Here is a 22,387-nt window from a genome sequence, read left to right as displayed (position 1 = left end):
TGAGCAAAAGAAGAGTAAAGGATGAGTCAAGGTTTTTTGTCTGAGGGACTGGAAAGATGGAATCATCACTGAATGAGAAAAGGAAGGCTGTGAGAGAAGCAGGCCTTGGGGGTCAGATTAGGAATCAGCTTTGCATGTGTTCTGTTTGAGATGGCTGTGAGACATCCAAGTCAAAGTACCAAGTAGGCAATGAGATATGTGAGGCTGGAGTTCCAGGGCTGCAGATATCATTTTGGAGATTATGAGCCTGTAGATGGTATTTAGAGCCATGGAATCTGATGAGATTACCAAGAAAATGAGCATAGATGGAAAGTAGAAGAGGACCAAGGACTGAGTCCCAGGCACTGTAGACCTTAAAGGGGAGGGGAGAGAGGAGAAACCAGCAAAGGAGATGAGCAAGAGCCACCAGTAAAGGAGGAAAGAGAGCAAAAGTGGTCTCTTGGAAGCCAGGCAAGGACGGAGCTCGGTGGATCAGGATGAAGCCAAGGACGGGGTTGTAAATATGAATTCCAGTTTATCAGAAATGAGGTTATTATGGCACAGTCTTCTCCTTCCCCTTTCCTCTCTTTCCTTTACAAAAAAAAACTTTATTAAAAAATATTCTCCCTCTGGACTCCTTCCTTCTCCCCTTCTTCTTCCCTTCTTCTTCTAGTCTCTTCTATCAAAACTCCAGGCAATTTGGATCTTTTTCATACAGAGGCAGTGGTTATTTTTGGAAACTCCAGAAGAACAACTGCATAGTGATAAAGCAACTGGCAGTCAGAGGACACTTTACGTAGAACATGTCTCTCTTTCTCTTCCTCTTTTGCAAGGTGGACCTTGGTTTCCCAGGTAGATTTAGGGGCTTTCTGCCTGAGCTGAGTCCCTCATACTTCGCGTGGGTAAAATATACATTCAGGGAGACACTTAGCAGCTTTCATGTTCCCTTCCTCGTCTCTAAGCAGGTGAACATACTCTCCATTTTGACTCATGAAACGCATGAGATCCCTGGATGCTTTTTGGAAGGAAGAGTATGAGATACAATCTTTTATGGGACTATGTAAAAATAATTCAGGAATCACAGCTATCTTTCATCCAAATCATCTTGCTTTGGAGAAGACTCGAGCCTCTTGTTACAGATGAAAAATCAGGCGTAGATGAGGTTACACTATTTTCGTGTTTGGTGCCCCTGACCATGCAGGGGAAACGTGATCTTGGCGTGAACATAAGTGCACTGGTGAATCCAGTGGATGTCCCAGCTTGGCGTGAAGTCTCCTCCTCATGTGGCATCACCCTTGGTGGAAGGTCATCTGCTGTGGGCTTGGCCTCCCATCAGATGCTACTCTGTGTTCTCAAGTCTGCCATTCATGGTTTATGCTGATCAACCGAAACTTTGTCACTTAGTGTCATCCCACACATTACCGATGCCATCTGCTGGTTTCTCTCTCCAGCTGTGTTGAGAGCAGAGCCTGTGACTCAGTGTTGTGCTGGGACTGACTTGTTCCAACTCCCCAGCAGACTGTGCACATCTTTTTCCAACTCTGCATCCAGGGACGTCATGTTGGTAGCTTGAAAACAGCTGGGGGAGAAGGGTGTATGGAGGGAGAAGAGGGATCTACGCTCCGGAATTCAGCAAACAAGGACATCTGTAAATGCTGCAAATGAAGACTTTCTCTGTCTCCCCTCCCCGCAAGAGCTGATTTTAAACATTTACCAACAGACTGCAAGACTATGTCCTTTTTATTTTGTAACTTTGGCAGCCTGACAGTGTACCATGGACATAGTATGTGCTTGGTAAATATATTTCTTGAATGAATTTTTAAAAACCCTTATAATAAGTAGTAATCTGAGTTTCTTTTCCTAAGACATCCTTATTATTTGGGTCCAGACAAAGCTCCTTCTTCCAGCTCCCTGATCCCCCAATTTAGCTATATCTCATGGCACCTCGTGTACCTTATAGTAGGTAGTAGCTACCAAATGTTAAATACAGCTCTGCTCCTTCTCTCAGGAGGCCTCACTTTGGCCTTAATGCTGCCTGTGACCCCCAGCCGTGGAGGTGCCTGCACAACTGTCATCAAGTTATGTCTTGTGTCTCTGTGGCATGTTTCTGCTCAAAGTCTTCTCACTTGCCCTTCAGAGCAGCCCTGTGGCATCTGTAGAGCAGGATAAAGAGGCCGAGTCCTAGACCAGTGGACCACTCTGATGACCCATAGCTTCTAAGGCACAGCGTTATGGCCTCAGAATCCTAGGTCAGGCCAGTTTCTGATACCAGCATGCAATCAGACAACTTTTGAGGCCTTGTTGCTCCCTCTCTGTTCCTTGCCTGTGTCTGGTGTGTGTGTGTGTGAGTGGGGGGCTTCTCCCCACATCTGTACTCTTCCTCAGGTCTGAAGGTCATTGTTGGGGCCTTGCTGCGCTCTGTGAAGAGGCTTATCGATGTGATGATCCTGACTCTCTTTTGCCTCAGCATCTTCGCCCTGGTAGGTCAGCAGCTCTTCATGGGAAATCTGAACCAGAAATGTGTGAGGAAAGACTGTGACTCTGACTATAAAGGTAAACACCCCACCTTTCACTCCTTGGTTTGTGCATGGTTAACTTTTATTTATCCCCACTCATATGTCTACTGATCTGCATTACAGAGTGTCTTAGGATCAAGGGATGACTTGTCCTTCTAGGGTTCTCAAGTGGGCAGATGCATTTCTTAGAGAACTGCCTCATTCTTTGGGTATCCATGAAGAAGTAAAATCCTGAAGCCACATCTATAGGAGTGGTGTCACCTTCCATCTCTGCCCACTTCCTTGTCATGTTTTGCAGAAGTCTTCAGAGTGCCTGGCTTTGGCCAAAGGGGACCAGCAACTTCCCACAATGCCTGCCCCCACCCAAGTATTTTCTTCAATGATATTGCTCCTTTTATGTTGCACCCTCTCCACTCTGAGGTCAACCCTATATCAATTTCATGTGTCCTGAATTTTATGTGGCCATACTTTCTCCATGACTGTCCTGGTTTATGAGCTTCTCATGGGCTGACCCTGTGTCCAGCTTCTCCTAGGGGTGGTCTCTGGTTCAGTTCTATGTACTGAGAGGTACTGCTTCCTCCTCTTATTTCTCCTTCCTTCTCCTTTTCCCTCTTTTTCTCTTGCATCTTCCTGAGGGCTTAGGCTCTAGTTCCTCTCTAGATCATTTCATTGAGATCACTTTGATCACTTTGATCATTTTGGAGGATTCTGAACCATCTGTTTCAAGCATAATCTGGCATATTTGCTATTCTTTTTCCTTTCAATGTTGTTTTTTCAAATCTGAATTTATAATTATTTCCTTCTCAGACTATTGCTTTGAAAAGAAAGATTCCACTGAATTCAGAATATGTGGCACATGGATGGAGAGCGGGTAAGATGTTTATACTCTTCATTCTATCTTTTTGAAGTGATGTGGCAGACAGTCTTTATCTAATGACTTGTAGAAGCAGTGGTGGTAGTTCTCAAACACTACTATTTCATGTGTCTAAGAAAGTTTATTTTATTTGGTTTTTTTAACATATTTATTTATTTGGTTGTGCTGGGTCTTAGTTGCAGCAGGCGGGCTCCTTAGTTGCGGCTCTCCAGCTCGTTAGTCACAGCACGTGGGCTCCTTAGTTGTGGCATGCAAAATCTTAGTTGCGGCATGCATGTGGGATTGGTTCCCCGACCAGAGAATGAACCCGAGGCCCCTGCACTGGGAGCACAGAGTTTTATCCACTGCGCCACCAGAGAAGTCCCTCTAAGCAGGTTTAGATGTGCATTACTAAATTAAAAATTATTTCCAAGTGTTTAAAGCAGTTCTCTCTCCTAAATTATATTGAATTTGTATCTGATGAGAAACCTACTGAAAACATAGGGGTATTTTGACATTATGGAGTGCATATTCAAGGCCATCAAAGGTAAGAAAGGATGTTGTGACTGAAAGCCCCATCTAGACCTATTTCCTGTTCAATGACATGGCCCTGATGGAAGACATCTCAGCACACGTCTTCTGTTTGTTGATCTGTGACCCCCACTGCCTCTAATTGCACACACTGTTGTACGTGTGTTCATACACATTCACTTCAACAGTTAGCCCTCTGACCCTTTGGGGATACTGTTCCTTCTTCCAGGATATTAGTACTCTCTGTGGTGAGAGATTCATTCAGTGAAGGTTTATTGAGTGTTTTTCAAATTAAGATAATATGCTAGGCACTTTGATGAAATAGATGACATTTATCTCTCAATAACAAATAGGTATCAAGGGCCAACATTGTGCCAAGCTCTGTGTTAGGCCCTAGGAATCCAAGTACAAGCCAAGGAGTGCTGCCCTCTTGAAATTGACATCTTTCAGGCAACAGAGATGTACAGTAAATTCTTGAAAGTGTGATGAATGTTATAAGAGAGACCTGTAGATACTGAGAGAGATAACAGAGATGTAACCCTGCCTGTAAAATTAAGGAAGTCTTCTCGTGGTGGTCACAGATTCTGATTAGGTCAAACTCACAGACTTATTAGGTTTTAATACAGGGTTTATTGAGCTCTCTAGAATGATCCTCGGCAGGACATACTGCACGTACATTGTTTTCATTCAATGAGGAGCCCAACAGCTGTCACAACAGTGCTTCTTTGATCCATCATCCATGCAGGGCAGGTATGGTTACTATAAGCAAAATCCAAGGTGAGGTGGGCCATCTAAACATACAGATGCAGAAGCCTTGGTTTCCAACTGTGTGCCAGTCACAACTCTCTCAGTCTAGGTGTAGTCTCAAAGCTCAGGAGTTTTACAGTAAGCGAACTCCTAGTACATGACCTTCGACACTGATCATAACGTGGTAGTTTCCAAGGAGATGGCAGATCTGAGGTCACCTTCCCAGACAGGCCTCTGTTCAGGGCCCAGGCTTGGTTTTCAGCCTTTACTCACTGCCTCCTCTGAGGACTGACTGAGTGGTGACTACAACATGGGTCTGAAGCATGAGTGGGAAGTTCTGGTGGATGAGAAGATAGAGCAAACGATTCCTGATGGTACAAATAGCAAGGATGAAAGCCTCAGGACATGAGGACATGCGGGGATAGTAAGAAGCCCAGAAGCTTGTTAGGCAGAGGGGCAGGAGACAGGAGCCAACCATGCAGGACCTGGTAGCCCATCACTGCTGAGGATTTTGACTTCAATCACAAAGGAAACAAGACCTGATCAGATTAGATACTTTTAAAACTCACTTTTGTCTGCTACATGGAGAATGGATGGATAGAGTAGATGAAGCAGCCACTTAGGAGGCTATGTTAATACAGATGAGAGTCACGAAGCTGTTCAGTGGAGATGAAGAGAAATGGATGGATGAATCCCAAAGACGTTTAGGAGACAGAAAGAACAAGACTTGTGGATTGAAGAGGGGTGTTGGCATCTGTGCAAATGCACATGTAGGATAGTGGTGAGAAGTGCAAAGGGGAGAATAGAAAAAATCAATATAGAATTAAAAGATAAAGCAATGAAAGAGACAGAAAATATGAGAATAAATATCAATCCAGAAGTTTCAGCTTTTGACTAAGTAGGAATTCCAGAAATAGAGCACAGAAAAAGCAAAAGGAGGAAATTAGCAAAGATAATACAGAGAATTTCCCTGGGATTAAAGATGCAAATACCTCAGTGGCCCATAAAGTAGCCAACACAATGAATGAAAAAGGACCATGTCAGGTGCATTATCATGGCATTTCAGAATCTTTGGGGAAAAAGATCTGAAAACCAAAGAGAAAAAGGTTACCCACAAAGGAACAGTATCAGAATCCTCAACAACAGCATAGGGTTAATAGCTGAGCAGTGATTTTATGTTTCTGAAGAAAAACTATGTTCAACCCCAAATTCTATTTCTGGTCAAACTGTAACTCTACTGTGAAGGCAGAGTAAAGATATACCCATATGTGCAAAGATCACCCAGTCTTCCTAAAAAGCTACTTGAGGTTTGGTCCAGAAAAATGAGGGAGTAAAACTCAGAAAGAGCAATACAAAAGAGCCAAGAAAAAATGTATCTGACGCAGGAGACCCAATGACACAGGCCATGATATTTTCCATGAAGAGTGATATAAGTAGTGGTGAGGTAGGGTGGGATGTTGGAAAACCCTTATCTACCACAGCAGAAAGCTAGTCAACAAAGACTAAAACTGATAAATCAAATACCAGGATAAGCATTTTAAAAAATTATAGTATAGTTGAATCTCAATATCATATTAGTTGCAGGTGTACAATATGGTGATTCAATATTTTCATAAGTTATACTCTAAAGTTACTGTAAAATATTGGCTATATTCCTGTGCTGTGTAATATATCCTTGTAGCCTATTTATTTATTTATTTATTATTATTTTTTGTGGTACGCGGGCCTCTCACTGTTGTGGCCTCTCCCGTTGCGGAGCACAGGCTCCGGACGCGCAGGCTCATTGGCCATGGCTCACGGGCCCAGCCGCTCCGCGGCACGTGGGATCCTCCCGGACCGGGCCAGGAACCCGCGTCCACTGCATCGGCAGGCGGACTCTCAACCACTGCGCCACCAGGGAAGTCCCCTATTTATTTTATACATAGTAGTTTGTACCTCTTAATCCCCTACCTCTATTTTGCCCCTCCCCCCTTCCCTACTGGAAACCACTAGTTTATTCTCTATATATTTAATTCTGTTTCTGTTTTGTTATATTCATTTGTTTCATTTTTTAGATTCCATGCATAAGTGATAACATTCAGTATATGTCTTTCTCTGTTTGACTTATTTCACTAAGCATAACCCCCTCTAGGTCCATCCACATTGTTGCAAATGGCAAAATTTCATTCTTTTTTACGGCTGAGTTATATTCCATTGTATGTATATACAGCACATCTTTTCTATTTTTTATATAGGAGTATAGTTTATTCACAATGTTGTGTTAGTTTCAGGTGTAAAGCAAAGTGATTTAGTTATACATATTCATACATCTAATCTTTTTCAGTTTCTTTTCCCATATAGGTTATTAAAGAGTATTGAGTATAGTTCCCTGTGCTCTACAGTAGGTCCTTTTTGAATATCTATTTTATGTACGGTAGTGTGTATATGTTAATCCCAACCTCCTAACTTATCCCTCCCCTGCCACCTTTTCCCCTTTGGTAGCCATGTTTGTTTTCTAAGTCTGTGAGTCTGTTTCTGTTTTGTAAATAAGTTCATTTGTATCATTTTTTTAGATTCCACATAAGTGATATCATACGATATTTGTCTTACTCTGTCTGACTTATTTCACTTAGTATGATAATCTCTAGGTCCATCCATGTTGCTGCAAATGACATTATTTCATTCTTTTTTATACCACATCTTTTTTATCCATTCATCTGTTGGTGGACACTTTGGTTGCATCCATATCTTGGCTATTGTTAATAATGCTTCTATGAACATTAGGGTGCATGTATCTTTTTGAATAGTGTTTTCATTTTCTTCAGCTATATACCCAGCAGTGGAATTGCTGGATCATATGGTAATTCTTTTTTTTTTTTTTTTTTTTGTGATACGTGGGCCTCTCACTGTTGTGGCCTCTCCTGTTGCAGAGCGCTCCAGATGCGCAGGCTCAGCGGCCATGTCTCACGGGCCCAGCCGCTCTGCGGCATGTGGGATCTTCCCAGACCGGGGCATGAACCTGTGTCCCCTGCATCGGCAAGCGGACTCTCAACCACTGCGCCACCAGGGAAGCCCTATTTTTAATTTTTTGAGGAACCCCATATTGTTTTCCACAGTGGCTGCACTAATTTACATTCCCACCAACAGAGTACGAGTCTTCCTTTTTCTCCACATTCCTGCCAACATTTGTTATTTGTAGACTTTTTGATCGTAGCCATTCTGACAGGTTTGAGGTCGTATCTCATTGTGGTTTTGATTTGCATTTCTCTAACAACGTTGTTCTGCATCTTTCCATGTGCCCGTTAGCCATCTGTATGTCTTCTTTGAAAAATGTCTATTCAGGTCTTCTGCCATTTTTTAATCAGGTTGTTTGTTTTTTTTTGATAGAGTTGTGTGAGCTGTTTATATATTTTGGATATTAACCCCTTATCGGTCATATCATTTGCAAATATTTTCACTCATCTAGTAGGTTGTCTTTTCATTTTGTCAGTGATTTTCTTTGCTGTGCAAAACTTTTTAAGATTAATTAGTTTGTTTATTTTTGCTTTTGCTTCCTATGCCTTAGAAGAAAGATCAAAAAAATATTGCTATGATTTATGTCAAAGAGTGTTCTGCCTATGTTTTCTTCTAGGAGTTTTATGGTTTCTGGTCTTACATTTAGGTCTTTAATCTGTTTTGAGTTTAATTTTGTATATGATTTGAGAAAATGTTTTAATTTCATTCTTTTCCATGTAGCTGTCCAGTTTTCCCATCACATTTATTGAAGAGACTGTCCTTTTCCCATTGTATATTCTTTCCTCCTTTATTGTAGATTAATTGACCATAAGTACGTGAGTTTATTTCTGAGCTCTATATTCTATTCCATTGATCTGTGTCTATTTTTGTGCCAGTACCATGCTGTTTTGGTTACTGTAGCTTTGTAGTGTAGTCTGAAGTCAGGGAACATGATATTCCCAGCTTTGTTCTTTTTTCTCAAGATTGCTTTTGCTCTTCAGGGTCTTTTGTGGTTCCATATAAATTTTAGGATTATTTGTTCTAGTTCTATGAAAAATGTCATGGTTATTTTGATAGGGATTGCATTAAATCTGCAGATTGCTTTGCGGTAGGATGGACATTTTAACAACATTAATTCTTCCAATCCATGAACACAGTATATCTTTCCATTTCTTTATATCATTTTCAGTTTCCTTCATCAGTGTTTTATAGTTTTCAGAGTATAGGTCTTTTACCTCCTTGGTTAAGTTTATTCCTAGGTATTTTATTCTTTTTAATGTAATTTTAAATGGGATTGTCTTCTTGCTTTCTCTTTCTGATAGTTTATTATTAGTATATAAAAAGCAACAGATTTCTGAATATTAATCTTGTATCCTGAAATTTTACTGAATGCATTTATTAGCTCAAATAGTTTTTTTTGATGGAGACTTTAGTTTTCTATCTATAGTATCATGTCATTTGCAAATAGTGATAGTTTTACTTCTTCCCTTCCAATTTGGATGACTTTTGTTTTTTTTTCTTGGCTGATTGCTGTGGCTAAGACTTCCAATGCTATGTTAAATAGAAGTGGTGAGAGTGGGCATCCACCTTATTCCTGAGATTAAGCAAGCGTGTGCATATGTTCTTCATGAGCAGAGTCTCAGTTTGTTACAGCCCTCCTGTAAGTCCCACTGGTTTTCAAACCAGCTAAGGGAACTTGTCTTCCTGGTGTTGGACCCCAGGGCTGGGGTGCCCAATATATGATTCAAACCCCTCACTCCCCAGGGAGGATCTCCAAGCCCATGATATCCCTCTCTTCTGTGCCCCTAACTAGGGAGTCCCAACCTGATTGCTTCTCCTTCCTTCCTTCCTTTCTGACTCAGTGTGGATCTTTCTTTACAGTCTTGTGTCCAGTTTACCACCAGTGTCCAGTTTGTTTTCATTGAGAATTGCTCCACATGTAGATGTATTTTTTAATATAAATTTATTTATTTATTTCTGGCTGCATTGGGTCTTTGTTGCTGTGCGCGGGCTTTCTCTAGTTGTGGTGCATGGGCTTCTCATTTCAGTGGCTTCTCTTGTTGTGGAGCATGGGCTCTAGGCATGTGGGCTTCAGTAGTTGTGGCACTCAGGCTCAGTAGTTGTGGCTCACGGGCTCTAGAGCGCAGGCTCAGTAGTTGCGGCGCATGGGCTTAGCTGCTCCATAGCATGTGGGATCTTCCTGGACCAGGGTTCGAACCCGTGTCCCCTGCATTGGCAGGCCGATTCTTAACCACTGCGCTACCAGGGAAGTCCCATGTAGATGTATTTTTGGTGTATTCATTGGGGGAGGTGAGCTCAGCATCCTCCTACTCCGCCACCTTGACCTTCTCCCAGTAAAAGCACTATATTTAGAGATAACAGACCTAAAAGAGCTAAAAGTTGTTGAATTTGGGGTGTATAAATGACAGATGAAGAATGATGGAATGGTTTTCATTACAAGCCTTTTGGTGCCATGTGACTTTTTTTAAACCACATGCATGTGCTACTTTGATAAAAATACTATGTTTATTACAAATTAAGAAAGTACATACTCATAGTATATTCGATAGATGCACTCAATGATGTGTTTTTGGTGATGTGGACAAAGACCTATATGCAAGATATCTACTGTTTTTAAAGTAAAACCCAAATGTTTGTAAGAATAGAGGACTGATAACAATTGATATCTAAATATTTAGCATTAGCAAAGCACTTATATAAATCCCAGAACTGTAGGACATGAAAAGAAATGAGATATTTCCTTGTATGCTGGTGGAAAGACCTCCAATCAATACCATTCCATGATAAAAGCAAAGTGCAAGAGAGTGTTCAAAGAATGCTCCCATCCATATATTATAGAAAATGTATATTGATAATATGTGCTTTTATATTCATAGAGGACTTCTGGAAATTTACTAAAGTAACTGTTAAACTGTGCCTCTAGGAAGCGGGGCTGAGTGGGGAGACAGGGAGACATCATATTCATTGTATGTCCTTTTTTCACTGTAAAGTGTTCACTATGTCACCGCACTTAATTTTTCAATGAAAAAATGCCGGTATGAACTTCCTAATCAATCCATTTGAGAAAAGTCTATGAGTGCCCATGTTTAGATATAGAATGGGAGGCTTGGAAGGTGGAGGATGGCCAACTCTATAAATATTCTCTTCACCTAGGACTTTTGAGTGTGAGCCCATGGTTCTTGGAAGAATCAGTGCCCTGGGCAGGGTGTCGAGGGGAGGTGGGCTGCAGGATATGTAATTCTTTCTCTGTTCCTTTGTTTCCAATATCTAGGGCTTGTTCTGAACAATTTGAATGCAAACATACCAATAAAAATCCTGACTATAATTACACGAATTTTGACAGCTTTGGCTGGTCTTTTCTTGCTGTGTTCCGGCTTATGACCCAAGATTCCTGGGAGAAGCTTTATCAACAGGTTATCTATTTATTCATTCTCTCTCTTTATTTCCCTCTCTCTCTCCCCCCCTCTCTTCCCTGCCCCTCTGCCTCCTTCCCTCCTCTCTCCCTTTCCATCACTTATCTATCTCTTCATCATTTATTTATAACCTACCATCTCTCCTTCACCTTTGTCATCTATTTCTTATCCTTAACAGTTGTACTGTTAAATTGTATTTTAGAAATTCTATTAGAAACATCAAAAAAAGACTATAAGTGTGATATTTGGAAGAAGAGTACAAAAAAACTCCTCTTCCTAGAAATATCACCCCTCTCCAGATTCCCCACTGACTGAAGTTCCACCACTAGTGCTTCAGCTTTCATGCAGCATTGCTCTCTCTCTTGCCTTTTTAATTTAAAAAATGCAAATACCCTTGAGAAAGTCACAGTAAAGTCACTCTGACTTCTGTGTGAATGTACAGATGGCATTTCCTTGCTGAGAGATAGGGCATCAGGAGCTCTAGGTGATGGGGGAGGCAGTAGATGATGCTGCAGGTAGCTGAGCCAACCAGGGCTGGGGAGAGACCAATTGCTACAGTGTAATCTCCACTCGAGGTCAAGTCACCCCTCTGCGGAGGAAGGATTCAGATGCCAGCATGTGCTGTGTCCCTTGCAGACTTTGCGCACCTCAGGGCTCTACTCAGTCTTCTTCTTTGTGGTGGTCATCTTCCTGGGCTCTTTCTACTTGATTAACTTAACCCTGGCTGTTGTCACCATGGCTTACGAGGAACAGAACAAGAATGTAGCTGCTGAGACAGAAGCCAAGGAGAAGATGTTCCAGGAAGCCCAGCAGCTGTTAAAGGAGGAGAAGGAGGTAGGGTCACGTGGTGTGAGACAGTGGGGTCTGCTTGGGAGGACCCCAGAGGCCGTGGGGTCTGACACTCAAGGTTTCTGTATAAGGCCTAGTCTCAGTGCTTTCCTAACTGGTGCTTTTCTGAGAATTTTTAAGCCCTTTGCAGCTGGCTCTGCTACAGTCTCCCACTAAGATGTCCAGGCGCAGGGCTCTTGAGGAAGGGAACCCTTGGTTTTGATGAACGTTGACCTTCTGAAACCTGAGCCTTCAAAGATAGATCCCAAATTGCTGGCTAGAGGATAAAATGTATGTGTATGTAAATTAAGGCTCTGCTCCAGGCTTTCTTGTGGGAAGCTGGAGATGTTTGTGTCCAGGGACTTTGCTTGCGAGAGTTTGGAAAATCAATCATGGTGGCTGTAGAGATGACAGTCATGATCCTTTCTTATAATCCTTGTTATATTTACAGACCATTCTTATTGTTTCCGTGACATCTTTACATTTTTTCAGCTCTAAGATTCTAAGATTCGATTCTAAGATTTCAGAGCAGGGCCATGTTTTATGCTTTTTCTCATCCTCCACAGAGATTTGTCAGGAGGAAGCCCATCTTAAGTGCTTGATGTCTGCAGCGTTAAGCGCAAACATTTACTGAATGCTTAGCACATACAGGGCACTGTGCTAAGGGTTAGTGACACAGAGGTATCTAAGAGTTAACCCTGCCTTCGAGGGCTGCAATCTCGTGGACAAACAGGACATGTTCCCCACATAAACAATGACAAAGCTAGCATCCCACATAAACAATGACAAAGCTAGCATATTACAGTTGGGCAATGAGCAATCAAAATGGTCCAGTGCTACCAGAAGAGAGGAGAGAATGCTTACTGAGGTCGAAGTCATTTACAGTGTTCTGTGGGGAGTGTGATCTGTTCATTAATTGCTTTTTTTCACTCTCTAAGGCTCTGGTTGCCATGGGTATTGACAGAAGTTCACTTAATTGCCTTGAAGCATCATCTTTTTCCCTGAAGAAGAGAAAGCTATTTGGTAATAAGAAAAGAAAATCCTTCTTTTTGAGAAAGTCTGGGAAAGACCAGGTTCCAGGATTAGATTCTGATGAAGATTCTTCAAAAAAGGCAAGTTTGGGCCAAGGGATTGATGATACTTTGGCACTCTTCAGGGGGACAGGTCAAGTTGTCAATATAATTGAAAGGACTCATTCATTCACTCAATCATTTATCCATTCATCCATTTGCACATACTTCCCTGCATCCATGTGTCTATTCAATTATCCATTTATTTACAGATGTCTATTTAAAATGTTGACAGTGTTTATTTGGCACTGGGGTAGGCACTGGGGATACGTGGGATATATAACACAGGCAAGTAATGATGACGGCACACTGACAAAGAGGCAGTTACTGTTCAGTGTGATGACCGACATGATGATCACTGAGGGAGAGCAGAGCAGGAGCATCGTCTTAGGGGCAATGTTTGTTCCCTGCAAGGCAAACCCTGAGACGTTAGAGTGCAAGTAGATTATTTGGGAAGTGATCTCAGGAAGCACTAAGAGGGGAGGGGAGAAGTGATACATGGAAGAGAAGGTGGCCAATTAGTGTGCATTATTAAGCCAGTTTAATCTCCCTGGAGTGAGGGCACTAGAGTATTTATACATCAGCTTTCGTCCATCATTGGTTCAAGACTTCTGTGGTCAGGAAACAATAATTTTTCTGTATTTCTGACGTGCTATGTGTTAGGGCAAAAGTGTTTGGGTTGCCAAAGGAAGCCTGAGAACATATGGATGGGGCCAACAATAGTGTCTGCTTCAGACAGCCAACCCCAGACTTGGTGGGGGCTGGGAAAAGAGCAGTGGATCAGAAAAGAGTTCCCAGAGGAAGCAGTGTGTAAGCTGAAAGGATGAATTAACCGGGTAAAAGGAAGAATGAAGCACTACACATAGAGAGAACAGCACACGCATAGGCCTGGAAACAAAGGAGAGCAGAACATGACCCAGTAGAAAATGTGCAAGTGTGTGTGCGCACGCGTGTGTGTGTGTGAGATGAGGTTGGGGGGGTGGCAAGAGGCTTTAGTGGTAAGATATGGACCATAATAAAAAGCCTTGAAGCCAAGCTAAGGAGTTCATTCTTTACACTGAGAGCAAGTGGTAAGCAGTATGGAAAGGTTTTAAGCAGAAGAGTGATATGACTAGATTTACATTGTGGAAATCCTGGATGCATTGAAGAGAGGGGATTGGAGGAGTGCGAGACTGGAGGCAACCAATTAAGAAGTTGTTGCAGTGATCCAAGTAAGAGGTGACAATGGCTTAAACTATGGTTAGGGCAGTGAGGATAAAGAGAGATGAACAGGTTACAGTGATCTGCAGAGGAAAAGATTTGGCAATTGACTAGATGTAGAGGGTGGGGTTTATGGCTTGGGTAGCCAACTTGTTGGTGGGTAATCTACTGAGATGGGCAAAGAGCATGTTCTGGGGGCGAGGAAGATAGCAAGCTAAGTTTTGCATGTGCCAATTTTGAGGTGCCTATGGGGCATTCAAGTCAGGCTATTGAGTAGGCAGCAGGATATGCAGAAAAGAAGCTATGGAAGGATGTACTGTAGAAAAAGAAAGCTTATTCTTATCATTTAAGGTGGGGGATGTTTGAACATGTTTTAATTCTGGAGAAGAGAAGTCAAAAGAGAGGAAGATGTTGGTGATACAGGCCAGGGAATAATGGCTAGAGCCTCTTTACTGAGGTAGGGGGAGGATGAAGCAGGCAGGAGGTGGGTGTGTGTGCTTGAGCCCGGGGTGGGGAAAGGGAGGTCAAGGGCCTTTGTAGAAGTAGATGCATGGACCTCACCCACTGCTCTGAGCAGTTCTCTGATGGAGTGACAGGGCAAGATCTCATGATTTAGAGGCTTCTTTGCTGTCAGATCACAGCATATTCAAGAGACTGCATATATTTTTTAATATTTTGCAAGTTTTTCCTCATTTCACAAAGCAATAGACAAAGACCCAGACACCTAACATAAAGTGTCTTTTCCCTTTAGCTAGAATAGGAAATAGCTATAGAAAGACTACAGGCTCCCTTTAGAATAGCTTTTCAGAAATGGATAGTTCCCTCTGGGGCCATGGTTGGTCAGAACTTTGGGGGAATAAGTAATTACGGATACCTGAGTTTTCTGGATAGGTGAAGGTTTATGTCCTTTAATCTCTAGATACTTTAGAGTTGTAGGTAAGATGAGAATCAATAAGCTCTTAGACATAGCCTGAGTGCTTGAAGTTTAGTATATGGATTTTGTGATATTTATTTTGACTGTTCTTTTTAGTTACTGACTATTTCAAAATCTATTTAAGCAGCCACTCAAGGCACTTCACTATGTGGCCTCAATCCACCTTTCTAAATTTATACACCACTTCTGCCCCTCGCAAACATTGTTTCTAAATCGCACTTTTTATTGTTTTCATACCCTGAACCATTGCGCATTCGTTTTTGTAAAATATTTTTTGCTCTTTGTTGACAATGAATAAAACACAGCGAAAGAAATGTTTCTGTAGGTACAACTCTAGACTCTAGAAATGGGCATACATAAGAAATATGAATGTTCAAACCATATTTCTCTTATCTATTAAATGTGAATTAAGAAAACTGCACCTTTGGCATGCCATGAAGTTGAAGTGAGTTGAGCATCTTCGCTGCATGTGGCATTGAAACAGTTTGTCAAGTTTTGAGGAGAGGTCGCCCCTTCCCTTAGAGAGTCCACCATGCCTTCTCTTATAGCCACACCTACTTGAACAAACCAAACGACTGTCCCAGAATCTGTCAGTGGAGCACTGTGATGAGCACAGAGACCCCTTCCAAAGGCAGAGAGCACTGAGCGCTGTGAGCATCCTCACCATCACCATGCACGGTAAGTTCTGTTCCAAGACCAAGGGGGAGCCTAACTTCAAGGATGCCCTTCCCTTCTCCCTCTCTCCAGCCCCCCAGAAGCCCTTTGCAACCCACTGTACTTCCTGCAGAGTGACTCCCCATGCTACTTTGGAGCATGTGAGCAAAATGGCTTGGAAGAAGCAGGCCTTCCTTTTGGGCCCACCCTGAGCTGCCACTTAGGTAGTGGTGGGACCAAGCGCACCAACGGGACTTCTCATTCAGGCCAGGCAGTCACAGGAAGTTTCAGTGACAATGATAGCCAGCCAAAGAAGAGAAGACATAGAAGTTTCCAGGAGGTTACAGTTGTCATTGAAGTTAGAATAGGGATCTGACATGAATAATAGAAGAAGACTTGCGTATGCAGGCTGGAAACATCTGATGCACCTGATTAACAGGAGGCAACAGGGACCAAACTGAGGGGTTCGTGTTCAAGGGCAGGACTCAAGTCCCAGCAAGAATGGGATCAAATGGGTTCTTAGCACTTTTGAGCCTATTGCATCATCTCATGAGGCCTTGAAATTGTGTGGAAATCAGGGTGCAGCTGCCTTCTGGCCTGAATTCAACCAACTGATAGCATGCCTTTTGTTTCAGTGCTTATAGATGCCCCTGACTGAATATCTCCCCTTCCCCTGAGCCCTGGTAGCTTCCTGTGCTCTGGTACAGCCGTCACCATGGTCTTCCTTGAGTGAACATAACTTGGGCTTGTGTCTTTCTCTCTCATGGGTTCATAGCCAGTCAGTGTTGACTTCCCCATCTGTATCTCCCACAGTGTGGCCCTGCTCCCAGATTCTCAATATAAGTATAAAGACTTGAAGTACTTGACTATACCACATGGAAGTTGAGTGTGGGAAACCTTCCTAGCTATGCGTCAGTACCCTTCTTGACTGATCATGTTGTAGCACAGGAGATGCTAGGGAAGAGGGAGGAAGGAATGCACCCAGGCAAAGAACAGCCAGACTGGCTCAGACCTAACTCCTCAAGTGCTCTTTCAATTCTCCTTCTCCAGAACAAGAAAAATCACAGGAACCTTGCCTCCCATGTGGGGAAAACCTGGCATCCAAATACCTCGTGTGGGACTGTAGCCCCCGGTGGCTGTGCATTAAGAAGGCCCTGAGAACCATGATGACTGACCCCTTTACTGAGCTGGCCATCACCATCTGCATCATAATCAACACTCTCTTCTTGGCCATGGAGCATTACAAAATGGACCAGAGTTTTGAGAACATGTTATACAGAGGGAATTTGGTAACTCTAGGCTTTTTAAAATATAAAACATATTTCAAACTTTGAATTATAACTCTTGCAAAGTCTAAACATTTTGTGAGTGGCCTAACCTAACGTAGGTCTTTGGTCCTCTTAGGTGGAGTAGAGGGAAAAGATGACAGTTAGGATTTTATTTTTACCCATTTTAGTAATTTTCCATGGGCCCCTGTTCGCCCTCTAGTACGTTGAGGTGTTTCTTTAGTCATCTAATGGATGACTAAAGGGTCATTCAGTGGTAAGACAGAAGCAAGGAGACATCTTAAACGGTCAACTATTTTGGATAATCAAGAAAACATTAACCATATCCAGAGATCCATGGTGATGAGTACCATGGTCCCCAGTGATATTGATGACATCATTTGTCACAAAACAGTGTGACTGCCATTACTAAGTGTTATTTTCCCTGGAAAGGTGAGTCAGAGCATGGAAGCTGTAGGAGGTTCTTTCCCAGGAGTAGGTGTGAGAGGCTTGTGGGGTGGGGTGGGTGTGGGGTTCCAGACTTGAGCTTGCTTCAGTGTGTTTGTTATTGGATGAAGCTACTCTCAGTTAAATTGGGAACATTAAGATAGGGGAGCAGATTTTTCAAGAACTGTTCACTTTAATTAATAGCTCCTGCAGAAGGCCCAAGGGAAAATTAGTTTCCCAAATATCAGAAATAATAAGTAAGTACCTAGTGAATGTTCTACTGTAATTTGCTAATGAGTTAATTAGCTAAAAATCTTACCAGAATGTCTAGCCTTTTCTTCTTACAGTTTTATGTTATTTTTCTAATTTAAAAAGCAATGTATGTTTTTTTTAATTTTAAAAATAAGTAACAATACAAAGAAGGGAAATACAAAGAAGAAACTCATTTCCTATGGTCTTAGTAGCAAAGATGATCATTTTTAGCATTGCAGAGTATTTCCAGGCAGTATGTATGTAGGTAGGTATTTTTAAATTTTCCTTTTTTTTTTTAACTTTGACAAGAACCCACAGTACGTATTGAATCAGGAGTTGGTCCACAGAGATGCTTCCATGCATCAGGTTTAGGATGGTGCAGAACTGTAGACAGGTGCCTGTTACCCTTGGTTCCACATCCCATGCAGGAAGAGTAGGGAACTGCAGTATAAGAGCAGGGTGGATCTCCTTACAGACAGTCTGCATTTAAGTTCTTTTTCCCATACCGCCTTTGGGGAAGAAGTGCCCTGTGGGTGTGCATAGGTCAGATTAGATTCCATGTTGCACAATAAAGCTAACACACACAATACCTTCTAACAGGCTGGCATCTTCTGGGCTCCAGGCCAGGGTGTTTAGCACTCTCCTGTTGAGGTGTCCCAGAATGGCCTGAGGGTTTAGTTTCACTTGGAGGCAGAATGCTGTGCCCTCAGGGCCACAGTCCCTACCTCGACAGAGTTAGCAGGACCCATCTTTCAGCATCTTCTGGTAGATGGAGTTATTGGATAAATTCCAGAGAATACTCAAAGAACCCAGAGTCATCCCCCTGGACAGAGCTTCCCAATTGCAAAGGTGGTCTGTCCATCACTTCATCTGCTGGTCCAACTGTGGGAAATAGCCAAAGCCTGCCTCTCACATTTCCCACTGACCAGGTATCCTGGATGCTGAGGTGAAGTTGCATTTTACAGTTGGAAGCTGGCAAATTAAGTGACATTCTTCTTCACAGAGACATTGTTGGTGTCTGAGAACACAGGCAGCAGCTGGACCCTGGATCCTGAAAATTGAAGAGAAACATGCAGAGCTGGTTATGTAGCCTGTGCATCTGTTCCATGTGCCCCATTCCCTAGACATGCAAAAAAAGGGGCAGCCACCTCTCCTCTTGTGCCCTCGTGTTGGTGGTGCAAGGAGGCCTTGGAGCCCTGAGCTTGAAAGAACACATTCAGACCTCTCCTGTCTGATGGATGGACCAGGATTAAGCTGGCCTGTGGAGTTCTGTGGACTAGACTTAGAAATGGACTCTCTAGGCTTCAGAATTGCTTGAATCAAGCGAGTACATTGAGCTCCCAAGAAGTCATAACTAGCAATTGAATTGGATTGCAAAACCAATGGTCCCAAAGCATCTAGGGACGCTGTTGGGCTCAGACATCTAAAGCTTGAAGGAGACAGGAGGAGGAAGAGTGGGTCAAAAGGGGATGGAGATCAGTCCAGCACAGTTAACTGGCATGCGCAACACTGCCTGCTTTTAGGCGCTGGTTATGGCACTGGGCAGGAATAGGCAGCAAGGTTTAAAGGGAGAAGATAGGTATAAGCTTTGATTTTTCTTTGCCACCCTTGATTTCTTTTTATTTGCCTATTCTGTGTTTATTTATGCCTATCCTTTTATTTTAACTTGTGTCATTTTATTTTAGGGATGTATTTTATAAATAGTAAGTCATTGAATTATTTATAAAAATAGATCACGTGTTACTTTTTAATAAGGAAATTTAATCATTTAGGGGTTGTTTTTGCTGTTTCCAGAACTAAAGAGGAGAGCCTTATAACACAGCGGTCCCCAACCTTTTTTTTTTTTTTTTAAGATGTTGGAGATAGGAGTTTATTAATTAATTAATTTATTTTTGCTGTGTTGGGTCTTCGTTTCTGTGCGAGGGCTTTCTCTAGTTGTGGCAAGCGGGGGCCACTCTTCATCGCAGTGCACGGGCCTCTCACTATCGCGGCCTCTCTTGTTGCGGAGCACAGGCTCCAGACGTGCAGGCTCAGTAGTTGTGGCTCACGGGCCTCGTTGCTCCGCTGCATGTGGGATCCTCCCAGACCAGGGCTCGAACCCGTGTTCCCTGCATTAGCAGGCAGATTCTCAACCACTGTGCCACCAGGGAAGCCCCAGCAGTCCCCAACCATTTTGGCACCAGGGACCGGTTTCGTGGAAGACAGTTTTTCCACGGACTGTGGAGCGGAGAGATGGTTCAGGTGGTAGTGCGAGCGATGGGGAGCAGTAGATGAAGCTTCGCTCGCTCGCCTGCCGCTCACCTCCTGCCTGGTTCCTAACAGGCCACAGACCAGTACTGGTCTGTGGCCCGGAGGTTGGGGACCCCTGTTAAGACGGACATTTTAGGGGCTTCCCTGGGGGCTTCCCTGGTGGTGCAGTGGTTGAGAGTCCGCCTGCCGATACAGGGGACACGGGTTCGTGCCCCGGTCCGGGAAGATCCCACATGCCGCAGAGCGGCTGGGCCCATGAGCCATGGCCACTGAGCCTGCGCGTCCGGAGCCTGTGCTCCGCAATGGGAGAGGCCACAACAGTGAGAGGCCCGCGAACCACAAAAAACAAAACAAAACAAAACAACAATAACAACAAAAAAAAGGACATTTTAAAAGACTTTAACCCTTTTCATATTACTCTATTATTTTCATACTATTGTTTTTCTCATTTCTATTTAATGTGTGTGTGTGTGTGTGTGTGTGTGTGTGTGTATGTGTGATAGAGAAAGTGCTATTTGCTATGAAGGAATGCTTTGCTTTATCTTCTGCAAAGAATAGAAGATAGATTTAGTTTTGAATTTGGCTACTATGCTACATTTTGCAAATTTCTTAAGCCTGTATTATCTAATTGTTAAAGACAGAGAATTACTTTCCCCTCGGAAAAGACATAGTTTAGTGCTTTTTAAGCTCTTGCCCCTCCTTTTAATTCTTTGATATTTTGTTCTGGAATGATGCACCCTGCATTCTAGTGAGTCTTTAGGATTATATTCTGACTCGCTAATCTTCCTTTCAACCATAACCAATCTAGGGTTTATCCTCTATATCAGGTTGCTCAAAGACATTTTTCTGTGCCTGGTAGTATTTTTCAGTTCTCTGCTCTGGGCCCTTTTAATTTTTTTTTTTTTTTTTTCTGATCAAGGTGTTGAGATTGAATGGTTAGGTGAACTCCTCCTGCATTCTGGTTTATGAACGATATTTATCTTTAGTTTTCAGAGCTGTTGTGTACCCCCCCCCCCACTTCAGAGTTATTAGTATCTTAAAGAGAATTCAGAGGAGGAATTGCTTGACACTTCCTATTACTCTGCCATCTACCAAGAAGTCAATTTTGCTTTATTTTTTAACAGAATGGAAAATAATATTTATTCTCCATCCTGATGTCTCTTAGCTTGGTGACACTGGAGTGGAGGCCATGGAGGAGGGCAGAGAGAGGGGCAAAGGTAGAGTGAGGTTCATACTACAGTGGTAAACGTTTTTTTTGTGTGTGGATTGCAGGGCATATTGTATCAAGCATGAGAATACATTTTATTTCTTTGTAACCTCTGTAATTCCCTTGGACCATTCTTAAAAGTGTATCTCCAAGAAGAGGTAGCTTCCTTTTCTCATTTTTCTTTGTCTCACTGTAGGTTTTCACTGGCATTTTCATGGCTGAAATGTGCCTAAAAATCATTGCGCTGGATCCCTACCACTACTTTCATGGAGGCTGGAACATTTTTGACAGCATTGTTGCTCTTCTGAGTTTTGCAGAGGTGATAATAAATAGTATGTGTCCAGGAAAACAAAGTTGTATGTCACTTCGTTCCTTAAGAGTGGTAAGGCACTTTCTTTCCTTCTTTTTTTTTTTAAGGGGCTGTCAGGATGATAATCCAATTTAACCAGCTCTTTATTTATTTATTTGGTTGCACCGGGTCTTAGTTGTGGCAGGCGGGCTCCTTAGTTGCAGCAGGCAGGCTCCTTAGTTGTGGCATTTGAACTCTTAGTTGTGGCATGTATGTGGGATCTAGTTCCCTGACCAGGGATCGAACCTGGGCCCCCTGCATTGGGAGCGCAGAGTCTTATCCACTGCTCCACCAGGGAAGTCCTATACTGAATAACTTATCTGACAGGATTGAAGAGTCTTGAGTGAGTTCAGTAGCTAGTTTGGATTAAACTTTACCATCTTACCTTAACCTGAGAACCAAAACTGCACTCCTCCTCCCACCCAGGCCTTTAATACCTTTGTGAGTCCCAAGGCGTCTTCTCTCAGGTGAACCCCTACTTTCCTCCCTCTCCCTCCACAAGATGATCCTTCAGGCAACCAGATGCAAAATTGTGTCTTCTGGTATCAGGACTCTGCTCCTTGCTTCGTGTAGAACCCCTCCAATGATCTCTTCCCCCACAGAGCTCTGAGCCAGGCATCCTCACAGCTGGGCTCACCAAGTGGGTGTAGACTACAGAGCCCAGGACGGGGGTCGGGTGCTGCCTGCAGGTGTTATCTCACAGGGTCCCTCCTCATTGCTGCCAGTACCACATTCCTTTTCTGTAGTCTTTGCCCTCCATCCACGAACCATTGGAGGCATCCTGGCAACCTTTGCCGAGCACCTGATATGTACATGAGGGAAGGTTCAAAGGTGAGGAAAACACTGCCTACAAGGAGTTTGCAGTCTAGGGAAGATACAAGACAGGCCCAGAAATGAC

The 22,387-nt window shown here is 42.9% G+C and overlaps 1 protein-coding gene across 2 annotated transcripts in view; it reads left to right on the top strand.

Annotated features, from left to right (window-relative positions):
- SCN11A (sodium voltage-gated channel alpha subunit 11) overlaps positions 1 to 22,387 on the top strand; it is a gene marked incomplete at its 3' end in the record, with an annotated part of 126,098 nt that overhangs the window by 67,076 nt on the left and 36,635 nt on the right. For both annotated transcript variants that reach the window (XM_082848755.1, XM_082848756.1), the window contains 8 exons: positions 2,365 to 2,532; positions 3,303 to 3,366; positions 10,892 to 11,033; positions 11,670 to 11,867; positions 12,800 to 12,973; positions 15,614 to 15,743; positions 16,770 to 17,008; positions 21,337 to 21,522. In XM_082848755.1, coding sequence (XP_082704881.1) covers positions 2,365 to 2,532; positions 3,303 to 3,366; positions 10,892 to 11,033; positions 11,670 to 11,867; positions 12,800 to 12,973; positions 15,614 to 15,743; positions 16,770 to 17,008; positions 21,337 to 21,522 — 1,301 coding nt within the window. The remainder of the gene's footprint in view (positions 1 to 2,364; positions 2,533 to 3,302; positions 3,367 to 10,891; positions 11,034 to 11,669; positions 11,868 to 12,799; positions 12,974 to 15,613; positions 15,744 to 16,769; positions 17,009 to 21,336; positions 21,523 to 22,387) is intronic.

Source organism: Leucopleurus acutus (genome assembly GCF_964270905.1).
Source record: "Leucopleurus acutus genome assembly, chromosome: 10".
Taxonomy (NCBI): Eukaryota; Metazoa; Chordata; class Mammalia; order Artiodactyla; family Delphinidae; genus Leucopleurus; species Leucopleurus acutus.
This window is presented reverse-complemented; position numbering and strand designations above follow the sequence as displayed.